General features: G+C 50.1%; 1 protein-coding gene across 5 annotated transcripts in view; it reads left to right on the top strand.

Annotated features, from left to right (window-relative positions):
• The window catches only part of ptk2ba (protein tyrosine kinase 2 beta, a), a 247,775-nt gene that overhangs the window by 183,941 nt on the left and 51,644 nt on the right, over positions 1-12,190 (top strand). For all 5 annotated transcript variants that reach the window (XM_059985434.1, XM_059985435.1, XM_059985437.1 and 2 more), the window contains exons 17-20: positions 148-248; positions 7,709-7,824; positions 10,797-10,897; positions 11,284-11,373. In XM_059985434.1, coding sequence (XP_059841417.1) covers positions 148-248; positions 7,709-7,824; positions 10,797-10,897; positions 11,284-11,373 — 408 coding nt within the window. The remainder of the gene's footprint in view (positions 1-147; positions 249-7,708; positions 7,825-10,796; positions 10,898-11,283; positions 11,374-12,190) is intronic.

Below are 12,190 nucleotides of genomic sequence, written 5' to 3'. Positions count from 1 at the left end.
TGGTTTGGCATGGCCTAGATGGGCTGAATGGCCTGTTTCAGTGCTGTACTTTTCTATGACTCTATCTGCAAAATATGGAAGCTGCTTTGTTGCAACTCTCCAGTAGTTGGGCGCTTTGTGTCTGACCTCCTACACTTCCCTTCCTAGTGATCATGCAGCCTCTGGACCATCCTAATCTCGTCAAACTCATCGGGATGATCGAAGAGGAGCCAGCCTGGCTAATCATGGAGTTGTGTCCTTATGGAGAGGTGAGAGGGGAAGTGTGGGCAGCTGAGAAATTCATGCCCCACCCCAGGAGAGACCCTGTGGGAAAGACATAATGTTGGAGGGGCAGTGCTGAGGGAGACTCACAATGTGGAATTAATGAGAAAAAGATGAATAATGAAAGTAAGCTAGCCAAATATATGTAAATATGTACTTGTCTCAGGTATATAAAGAGTAAAAGAGAGATGAGGTAGATATCTAACCACTGGAAAGTGTCACTGAAGGGATAAGAATAGAAGACAAAGAAATTGTGGATAAACTTAATGTACTTTGTGTCAGCACTGTGGAAGACACTAGCAGTATGAAGGAAATTCGAGAGTGTCAGGGGTCAGAAGTGTGTGAAGTTGCCATTACTAGGAAGAAGGTTCTTGGGAAACTGAAAGGTCTGAAGGTAGATCAGTCACCTAGACCAGATGGTATACACCCCAGGTGGTGAAAGTTGTGGTTAAAGAGATTGTGGAGGCATTATTAATCTTTCAAGAATCACTAGATTCTGGCATGGTTCCGGAAGACTGGAAAACTGTAAACAGCAGGAACTGTAAACTGTAAGCAATGAGCAAATGCAGATATTAAATAATTAGCAATAAATAACAAGCATGAAATAGCAAATGATAAAGGAGTCCTTAAATGAGTATAACTACCCTCTTTTGTTCCTCAGCCTAATGGCTGAGGGTAGTAACTGTTCTTGAACCTGGTGCTGTGAGTCCTAAGGCTCCTGTACCTTCTACCTGATGGCAGCAGCGAGAAAAGAGCCTTGTCTGGGTGGTGAGACAGATGAGGAGAATGGGCAAAGAAGTGGCAGATGGAATACAGTGTGGGGAAGTGTGTGGTCATGCACTTCGGCAGAAGGAACAAAAGCCTCTAAATGGAGAGAAAATTCAAAAACCTGAGGTGTAAAGGGACTTGGAGTTCCTATGTAGGATTCCCCGGAGGCTAATTTGCAGTTTGAGCTGGTGGTGAGGAAGCCAAATGCGATGTTAGCATTAATTTCCAGAGGACTAGAATATAAACTGGACAATGCACACCGGGGATGCATAAACAGAGCGGCTTGTTAATCGGAGCAGCAGTTTCTCTGAGCTGAGGAGTGACCAATCAGCCAGAGGCAGTGCCTAAAAGAACACCTTTCAGTCAGGTCCACATTCAAGGTTTAACAGACAGAGCTTTGAGCCAGTTTTCTCTGAGTAGAACAGTCCAGGGGCACATAAAAAAACCCTACTTTTTATTCAAGGCATCGTTGGAAGTTTTAAAGGTAGATTTTCATATCAGTTTCTCTGAATTGAGGAGACTGGTAACTGGGTGACTGTCAGGGGAAGGAGGGAAATGCACAGACAGTGCAGAGTACACCTGGGCCTTTCCCTTCAGTTGCAAGAATATAGCTAGATGCTATTGAGGGAGACAACCTACCAAGAGAGAGACTCGGTGACCGAGTCTTTGGCACTGATTCTGTTGCTGGTCTCAGAAGAGTGAAGAGGTGGAGACAACTACAGTGTTGATGGAAGATTCTTTAGTCAGAGGAACAGGGGCTAGGTTCAGTAGGCACGATAGAGACACCCAGTGTGAGGCCTCCTTGGTACCAGTATCGATGATGTCCTTGGCATTCCCAAGGGTGAGGGGGAGTAGCCTGAAATCTTGGTATGTATTAGCACCAATGACATAGGAAGACAAGATGAGGAAGTCCTGAAGATAGGTTTTAAGGAGCCAGGTAGAAAGCTGAGAAGCAGGACCTCCACGGTAGCAATCTCTGGATTGTTGCCTGTGGCCCATGCTAGTGAGGGTAAGAACAGGATGGTTTGCCAGGTGAATGTGTGGCTGAAGAACTGGTGCTGGGGGGAGCAGTGGCTCAGGTTTATAGATCATTGGGATCTCTACTGGGGCAGGTATGGCCATAAGACGTAGGAACAGATTTAGGCCATTCAGCCCATCGAGTCTGCTCCGCCATCCATTATGGCTGATCTTGGACTCTATTCAATCCCATATACTTGCCTTGTCACCTTTTCCTTTAATGCCCTGACCGACCAGGAAATGATCAACTTCCACCATAAATATACACACGGACTCAGCCTCCACCACATTCGGAGTAGAGCATTCCTCAGATTCAGTACTCTCCAGTTCAGAAAATTTCTCCTTACCTCTGTCCTAAAAGGTTGCTCCTCAATTTTGAGGAAAGAAATATCCTCTCCACAATGGGAGATAGAAAGTGTACACCAAAAGGGCAATGTTACAATAGTCATTGGGGATTTCAATATGCAGGTGGATTGGGAAAATTGTTTTTTTTTATTTATTCATTCACAGGATATGGACATCCGCCAGCCAAGCCAGTATTTATTGCTCATCCCTGGATGGTGATAGGGTTGGTGCTGGATTCCAGGAGGGGGGTATCATTTAGTTCATCTGCCATCTCCTTATCCCCCATTATTATTTATCTAGCCTCAATACTGCCTACCCCTTCAAACTTCACATCATCCACAAACTTTGCAACAAAGCCATCAATTCCATCTTCAAAATAATTGACATATAACACCAAAGGATCAGTCCCTACACAGACCCCTGTGGAACACCACTAGTCACTGGCAGCCAAGTAGAAAAGGTTCCCTTTATTCCCAGTCTTTGCCTCCTAAATGAGTATTTTGCATCTGTCTTCACTGTGGAAGACACCGGCAGTGTGCCAGATGTTGAAGGGTGTGAGGGAAGAGCAGTGTGTACAGTTACTACTACAAGGGAGAGGTGCTCAAAAAGCTGATACATCTATGGATACATGAGTCACCCATTCCAAATGAACAGCACCCTAGGGTCCTGAAAGTGATAGCGGTAAAGATTGTGGGCACATTACTAATGATCTTTCAAAAGTGCGTTGGACTGTGGCATGGTGCCAGAGGACCGGAAAATTAAAAATGTTACTCCATTCTTTAAGAAAGGAGGAAGGCAGCAAAAAGGAAATTACAGACCAGTTCGCTTGACCTCAATGGTTGGGAAGATTTTGGAATCAATTGTGAAGGATGAGGTTGTGGAGTATTTGGTAACATAGGACAAGATTGGGCAAAGTCCTTCAGGGAAAATATTGTCTGAAGACCTGTTGGAATTCTTTGAGGATATTACAAGTCGGATAGATAAAGGGAATGCAGTGGATGTTGTATATTTGGCCTTTCAGAAGGCCTTTGACAAGGTGCCACACATGAGGCTGCTTACCAAGGTAAGAGCCTATGGTATTACAGCAAAGTTACTGGCATGGTTAGAGCATTGGCTGATTGGTAGGAAACAGCAACTAGGAATGAAAATATACTTTTCTGGTTGGCTTCCAGTGACTAGTGGTGTTCCACAGGGGTTGGTGTTGGGACCACTTTTGTTTATGAATGATTTAGATGATGGAATAGATGGCTTTGTTGCCAAATTTGTAAATGATACAAAGATTGGTGGGGGGGGGCAGGTAGTGTTGAGAAAACAGGTAGACTGCAAAAAGACTTAGACAGATTAGGAGAATGGGCAAGAAAGTGGCAAATGGAATACAATGTTGGAAAATGCATGGTCATGCACTTTGGTAGTTGAAATAAATGTGTAGACTATTCTCTAAATGGGGAGAAAATCCAAATATATGAGATGCAAAGGGACTTGAGAGTCCTTGTGCAGAACACTGAAATTAACTTGCAGGTTGAGTCAGTGGTGAGGAAGGCAAATGCCATGTTAGCATTCATTTCAAGAGGTCTAGAGTACAAGAGCAGGGATGCGATGCTGAGGCTTTATATGGCATTGGACAGAACACACTTGTAGTACTGTGAGCAGTCTTTGGCCCCTTGTGTAAGACAAGATGTGCTGGCATTGGGGATGTTGCTTAGGAGGTTCACAGATTGATCCTGAGAATGGAAGCGTTAATGTATGAGGAGTGTTTGATGGCTCCTGGCTGTACTCACTGCTGGTTAGAAGAATGATGAGGGAATCTCATTGAAATGCCTCAGTGGAGTGGATCTGTAGATGTTGTTTCCTGTAGTGGCAGAGTCTAGGACCAGAAGGTACAAACTCAGAATAGACAAACATCTATTTAGCGCAAAGATGAAGAGGAATTTCTTTAGACAGAGGGTGGTGAGTCTGTGGAATTCTCTGCCACAGGTGGCTGTGGGGCCAGGTCAGTGGGAATATTTAAAACAGAGGTTAATACTTCTAGGCATCAAAGATTACAGGGAGAAGGCAGGAGAACAGGGTTGAGAGGGATAATAAATCAGCCATGATGGAATGGTGGAGCAGACTCAAATGAACTGAATAGCCTGATTCTGCCCCTGTGTCTTCCGGTTTTATTAAGTAGAGTGGGGAGATGCTCTGTAGAGGGAGGGTCACTGTGGGAGGACAGGCACTGAGGGAGGGTCACTGTGGGAGGACAGGTACTGAGGGAGGGTCACTGTGGGAGGACAGGTACTGAGGGAGGGTCACTGTGGGGGGACAGGCACTGAGGGAGGGTCACTGTGGGAGGACAGGCACTGAGGGAGGGTCACTGTGGGAGGACAGGTACTGAGGGAGGGTCACTGTGGGAGGACAGGCACAGGGAGGGTCACTGTGGGGGGACAGGCACTGAGGAGGGGTCACTGTGGGAGGACAGGTACTGAGGGGGGCTCACTGTGGGAGGACAGGCACTGAGGGAGGGTCACTGTGGGAGGACAGGTACTGAGGGAGGGTCACTGTGGGGGGACAGGCACTGAGGGAGGGTCACTGTGGGAGGACAGGTACTGAGGGAGGGTCACTGTGGGAGGACAGGCACTGAGGGAGGGTCACTGTGGGAGGACAGGCACTGAGGGAGGGTCACTGTGGGAGGACAGGTACTGAGGGAGGGTCACTGTGGGGGGACAGGCACTGAGGGAGGGTCTGTGGGAGGACAGGTACTGAGGGAGGGTCACTGTGGGGGGACAGGCACCGAGGGAGGGTCACTGTGGGAGGACAGGTACTGAGGGAGGGTCACTGTGGGAGGACAGGCACTGAGGGGGGGGTCACTGTGGGAGGACAGGTACTGAGGGAGGGTCACTGTGGGAGGACAGGCACTGAGGGAGGGTCACTGTGGGAGAACAGGTACTGAGGGAGGGTCACTGTGGGAGGACAGGCACTGAGGGGGGGGTCACTGTGGGAGGACAGGTACTGAGGGAGGGTCACTGTGGGAGGACAGGCACTGAGGGAGGGTCACTGTGGGAGAACAGGTACTGAGGGAGGGTCACTGTGGGAGGACAGGTACAGGGAGGGTCACTGTGGGAGGACAGGTACTGAGGGAGGGTCACTGTGGGAGGACAGGCACTGAGGGAGGGTCACTGTGGGAGGACAGGTACTGAGGGAGGGTCACTGTGGGAGGACAGGCACTGAGGGAGGGTCACTGTGGGAGGACAGGTACTGAGGGAGGGTCACTGTGGGAGGACAGGCACTGAGGGAGGGTCACTGTGGGAGGACAGGTACAGGGAGGGTCACTGTGGGAGGACGTACTGAGGGAGGGTCACTGTGGGAGGACAGGCACTGAGAGAGGGTCACTGTGGGAGGACAGGCACTGAGGGAGGGTCACTGTGGGGGGACAGGTACTGAGGGAGGGTCACTGTGGGGGGACAGGCACTGAGGGAGGGTCACTGTGGGAGGACAGGTACTGAGGGAGGGTCACTGTGGGAGGACAGGCACTGAGGGAGGGTCACTGTGGGAGGACAGGCACTGAGGGAGGGTCACTGTGGGAGGACAGGTACTGAGGGAGGGTCACTGTGGGGGGACAGGCACTGAGGGAGGGTCTGTGGGAGGACAGGTACTGAGGGAGGGTCACTGTGGGGGGACAGGCACCGAGGGAGGGTCACTGTGGGAGGACAGGTACTGAGGGAGGGTCACTGTGGGAGGACAGGCACTGAGGGGGGGGTCACTGTGGGAGGACAGGTACTGAGGGAGGGTCACTGTGGGAGGACAGGTACAGGGAGGGTCACTGTGGGAGGACAGGTACTGAGGGAGGGTCACTGTGGGAGGACAGGCACTGAGGGAGGGTCACTGTGGGAGGACAGGTACTGAGGGAGGGTCACTGTGGGAGGACAGGCACTGAGGGAGGGTCACTGTGGGAGGACAGGTACTGAGGGAGGGTCACTGTGGGAGGACAGGCACTGAGGGAGGGTCACTGTGGGAGGACAGGTACAGGGAGGGTCACTGTGGGAGGACGTACTGAGGGAGGGTCACTGTGGGAGGACAGGCACTGAGAGAGGGTCACTGTGGGAGGACAGGCACTGAGGGAGGGTCACTGTGGGGGGACAGGTACTGAGGGAGGGTCACTGTGGGGGGACAGGCACTGAGGGAGGGTCACTGTGGGAGGACAGGTACAGGGAGGGTCACTGTGGGAGGACAGGCACTGAGGGAGGGTCACTGTGGGAGGACAGGTACTGAGGGAGGGTCACTGTGGGGGGACAGGCACTGAGGGAGGGTCTGTGGGAGGACAGGTACTGAGGGAGGGTCACTGTGGGGGGACAGGCACCGAGGGAGGGTCACTGTGGGAGGACAGGTACTGAGGGAGGGTCACTGTGGGAGGACAGGCACTGAGGGGGGGGTCACTGTGGGAGGACAGGTACTGAGGGAGGGTCACTGTGGGAGGACAGGCACTGAGGGAGGGTCACTGTGGGAGAACAGGTACTGAGGGAGGGTCACTGTGGGAGGACAGGCACTGAGGGGGGGGTCACTGTGGGAGGACAGGTACTGAGGGAGGGTCACTGTGGGAGGACAGGCACTGAGGGAGGGTCACTGTGGGAGAACAGGTACTGAGGGAGGGTCACTGTGGGAGGACAGGTACTGAGGGAGGGTCACTGTGGGAGGACAGGTACAGGGAGGGTCACTGTGGGAGGACAGGTACTGAGGGAGGGTCACTGTGGGAGGACAGGCACTGAGGGAGGGTCACTGTGGGAGGACAGGTACTGAGGGGGGGTCACTGTGGGAGGACAGGCACTGAGGGAGGGTCACTGTGGGAGGACAGGTACTGAGGGAGGGTCACTGTGGGAGGACAGGCACTGAGGGAGGGTCACTGTGGGAGGACAGGTACAGGGAGGGTCACTGTGGGAGGACGTACTGAGGGAGGGTCACTGTGGGAGGACAGGCACTGAGGGAGGGTCACTGTGGGAGGACAGGTACAGGGAGGGTCACTGTGGGAGGACAGGCACTGAGGGAGGGTCACTGTGGGAGGACAGGCACTGAGGGAGGGTTGCCTGATGAAAATATTGAGCTCATCATTTATTTTGTGGGATTTGGTTACCATTATTCATCTCGAACTGTCCCATAAGAAGGGTGGGAGGTGATCATTTTACCCTTTCAATGACATCATTATGTCCAGCTGTGAAGGGCCAGTGGTGGAGAAGGCAGGTCCTCCACAATGAATAAAGCTGCAGTTAGCTCCCCATCCCCGGCTTCTGGGCTCGCTGATATCCTGCAGCTGATTACTGTACAATGTGCTTTGTTTTAAACCCAGCTGGAAGGATACCTGACCACAAACAAAGCCTCACTTGATGTGGTCACGCTGGTGGATTACTCCTGGCAGATATCCAAAGCCCTTGCCTACCTGGAGGGAGTGAAAGTTGTCCATCGGTGAGTCCATGGGGTACCTTCAAATAAGAGGGATCAGATCTGAGGGACACGGAGAACTAATTGATGACGATTGAAAGTGGCGTCACAGGTGGAGAGGGTTATAAAGAAAGCTTTTGGCACCTCGGCCTTCATTAATCAATGTACTGAGTGCGGGAGTTGGGATGTAATGTTGAAGTTGTATGAGATGTTGGTGAGGCTTAATTTGAAGTATTGTGTGCAGTTTTGATCACTTAACTACAGGAAAGATGTAAATAAGATTGGAAAAGTGCGGAGAAAATTAACAAGAATGTTGCCAGGACGAGGTCCTGAGTTATAGGGAAAGTTTGAATAGGCTAGGACTTTATTCCCTGGAGCGTAGGAGAATGAGCGGAGATTTGGGGAGGTTTACAAATTATGAGAGGTATAGATCGAAGCAGGCTTTTTCCACTGAGGTTGGGTGAGACTGGAACTAGAGGTCATGGGTTAAGGGTGAAAGGTGCTTAGGGACAACATAAGGAGGATCTTCTTCACTCAGAGTGTGGTGAGATTGTGGAATCAGCTGCAACCGGAAGTGGTGGTTCAACTTCAATACTTCAGAGAGATTTGGATAGTGACTTGGATGGGAGGGATACGGTGGACTCCGGTCCGGGTGCAGGTTGATAGGACCAGGCGGATTAAGAGATCAGCTTGACAGCAAATAAGGCGTGTTTATGTGCTGTTCTGTGGCTTTATTCCAGAATTTAAACTATTTCAATTACCCACCGAAAGTAAAGAGAGATTACTTTGATATGTCACACATACATGCTTTGTGTCAAAGACATCACGGTCCAAAGCGCTGGGGTGGGGGCAGCCAGCAAGTTTCGCCATGTTTCCAGTGCCAACATAGTGTGGTCACAGCTTCCCAACACTAACCTGTACATCTTTGGCACTTGGGAGGGAAATGGAACATCCAGGGGAAACCTACACAGTCACAGGGAGAACATCCAACCTCCTTATTGACAGCAGTGGGTACTGAACACAGGTTGCTCTTGCTGTGAAGTGTTACTAATCGTTACGTTGCTATGCCACCCTCTGAACCAAATCCTCATCTGGATCCCACCTCCTGCCCATTCTTTCTTGCAAACTTATTTTCCTGTGATGTCTGATCTCTCCCAGGTGGCTCTGCCACATTTAGTATTTCCTGCCTGGTCATTGGAATATCCTCAGAAAATACAAGCCAGCCATTCCAGACAGAGCTGAGGAGGGTAAAGTTCTCCTAACTCACCTAGATCCTTCTGTAGCCTCTCTACTTCCTCAAAACTACCTGCCTATCTTTGTATTGTCCGCAAACTTTGCCACAGTGCTATCAACTCCACCTTCCAAGTCATTGACACATAACGTAAAAAGGGTCGGTTCCAACACCAACACCTGTGGAACAACACTAGTCACCAACAGCCAGCCAGAAAAGGCTCCCTTTATTCCCACTCTTTGCCTCCTGCCAATCAGCCGCTGTTTTATCCATGCTAGAATTCCATGGGCTCGTAGCTTGTTAAGCGGCCTCATGTGTGGCACCTTGTCAAAAGCCTTCTGAAAATCCAAGTACACAACATCCACCATCTATCCTGCTTGTTACTTCTTTAAAGCATTCCAACAGATTTGACCATAAGACAAAGCAGCAGAAGTCAGCCATTCAGCCCATCAAGTCTGCTCTGCCATTTGGTCATGAGCTGATCCATTCTCCCATTTAGTCCCACTCCCCCACCTTCTCACCATTTGTCAGGCAAGACTTTCCCTTAAGGAAACCATGCTGACTTTGGTCTCCAAGTACCCCAAAACCTCAACCTTAATAACTCCAACATCGACCCATTAACTGAAGTTAGACTCACTGGCCTATTATTTCCTTTCTTCTGCTGCCTCGCTCCTTTCTTAAAGAGTGGAGTGACATTTGCAATTTTCCAGTCCTCTGGCACTATTCCAGAGAGATCATTACTAATGCCCCCTCAGTTTCTTCAGGCACCTCTTTCAGAGTCCCAGGATGTAGTCCATCTGGTCCAGGTGACTTGTCCACATTCCGTCCTTTCAGCTCCCCAAGCAGCATCTCCCTAATAATAGCAAATGCCCCTTGATACTCTTGAACTTCTGCTATACCAGTGCCTTCCAGAGTGAAGGCTGATGCAAAACACTTAATCAGTTCATCTGCCACTTCTTTGTTCCCCATTACTATCTCACCAGCGTCATTTTCCAGTGGTCTAGTGGCAGAGGTTTAGCATGAGAGGAGAGCGATTTAATAGGGATCTGAGAGGCAACTTTTTCACCTTGACAGTGGTCAGTATCTGGAACTAGACTCAAGGAAGCGTTTGAGGCAGATACATCAAAATTAGTTCAGAGATGGATTTAGAGCAGGGGTTTCCAACCTGGGGTCCGTGGACTCCTCAGTTAATGGTAGGGGTGCAAGGCATAAAGAAGGTTCGGAACCCCTGGTTTAGAGGAATGTGGGCCCCGCACAGGCAAAGGAGCCCAACTCAGGTGGACTTCTTGATCGGGTTGGACCAGTTGTGCCAAGGGACCTTCACCTGTGCTGTAGGATTCTGGAACATGACAGATTTCAGTCTTGATGTGGTGTTTGGTTTCATCTGACTCCCCCCTCCACCATCCTGTGGTGGGAGAGCTAAAGGCCAGATTAGAGGGGCATCCATTTAGAGTGGGGATGAGGAGGAATTTCTTTAGCCAGAGAGTGGTGAATCTGTAGAATTCATTGCCACAGGCAGCTGTAGAGGGCAAGTGATTCAGTATATTTAAGCCAGGTTGATAGATTCTTGTTTAGCCAGGGCATGATGGGTTATGGGGAGAGGCAGGAGACTGGGGCTGAGAGGAAATTGGAGCAGCCATGATGAAATGATGGAGAAGATTAGATGGGCCAAATGGCCTAAATCTGCTCCTATATCTTATGGTCCTACTGTGCCTCCTGCTCCCCGTTCCCCATTGCTGGAGTTAACCCTTCTGCTCTCCCACAGTGATATTGCCGTGCGAAATGTTATGGTGACCTCACCGACCTTACTGAAGCTGGGGGATTTTGGTCTCTCGCGTTACATTGAAGAGGACAATTACTACAAAGGTAGGGGAACAGCCCGTGGCCTTCGCTGTCCACTGCAACTGCCCCTGTCACTGAAATATAACCCCCATTATCAACGACAATTATTACCTGTCACTGACTCTTGAATCCCTGGATACCTGCGGAAACTGCACCCATCCCTGACACTTGAGTTTCAGTGTCCGCAGAACTGACCTTTGACTCTCGGAGTCCATAATAACAATTCCTTGGTTACTAATCCTTGACCTTTGGTGCCCACAGTAACTGTGTCCCATCACTAACCCTTAACCTTGGGTGCCATGGATACAACTCCCTCATGTGTCATTGAACCTTGACCCTGGGTGCGAAGAGGGTAACTGTCCTCTTCGTGCGTCGCTGTATTACTCATGAAATCTTCATATCTCCCACAGCATCAGTGACCAGGATGCCAATTAAATGGATGGCACCGGAGTCCATTAACTTCAGGCGGTTTACCTCTGCCAGTGACGTCTGGATGTTTGGTGAGTATGTGTTGCAGGGTCATCCCTCCGGGGTGACCCTTCAGTCTCTGCCAGGAATGAAACCACACAAAAACGCTCTTCAGCCAATCAGTCCCTGCCAGTTGCATCCCCCATCTACAATGTCCCAATTCCCGCATTAGGACCCTGTCCTTCTGAATGTGTTTCTGTCTAACTATCTCCAAAATGGTGTGAGCAGTCTTGGGCTCCTTATTTAAGATAGAATGTGCTGACATTGGCGAGGGTCCAGAGGAGGTTCTGGAACTGAAAGGGTTAAGGTATGAGGAGCGTGAGAAAATCTGCAGACGCTGGAAATCCGAGCAACACACTGAAAACACTGGAGGAACTCAGCAGGCCAGAAATAAGTACAGTCGACGTTTTGGGTGTTCGATGGCTCTGAGTTGATACCCACTAGAATGGGAGGGATCTCATTGAAACCTATTGAACAATGAAAGGCCTGGATAGAGTGGATGTGGAGAAGGTGTTTCCTATAGTGGGGGGGGGGGGTTTCGAGGACCAGAGAGCACAAATTCAGAATAGAGGGGAAATTTCTTTAGCCAGAGGGCGATGGATCTGTGGAACTCATTGCCACAGACAGCTGTGGAGGCCGAGTCATTGGGGATATTTAAAGCGGAGGTTGATAGGTTCTTGATAGTCAGGGCATCATGGGTTACAGGGAGAAGACAGGAGAATGGGTTTGAAGGGATAATATATTAGCCATGATGAAATGGTGGAGCAGACCTGATGGGCTAAATAGCTTAGTATATGGTTATGACAGTGCCCGATTCCACCCACCTCCTCCTTTCTAGATATCATCCAC

Source organism: Hypanus sabinus, chromosome 12 (genome assembly GCF_030144855.1).
Source record: "Hypanus sabinus isolate sHypSab1 chromosome 12, sHypSab1.hap1, whole genome shotgun sequence".
Classification (NCBI taxonomy): Eukaryota; Metazoa; Chordata; class Chondrichthyes; order Myliobatiformes; family Dasyatidae; genus Hypanus; species Hypanus sabinus.
The sequence above is the reverse complement of the archived record's forward strand: the minus strand, read 5'-3'. Positions and strand labels throughout refer to the sequence as shown.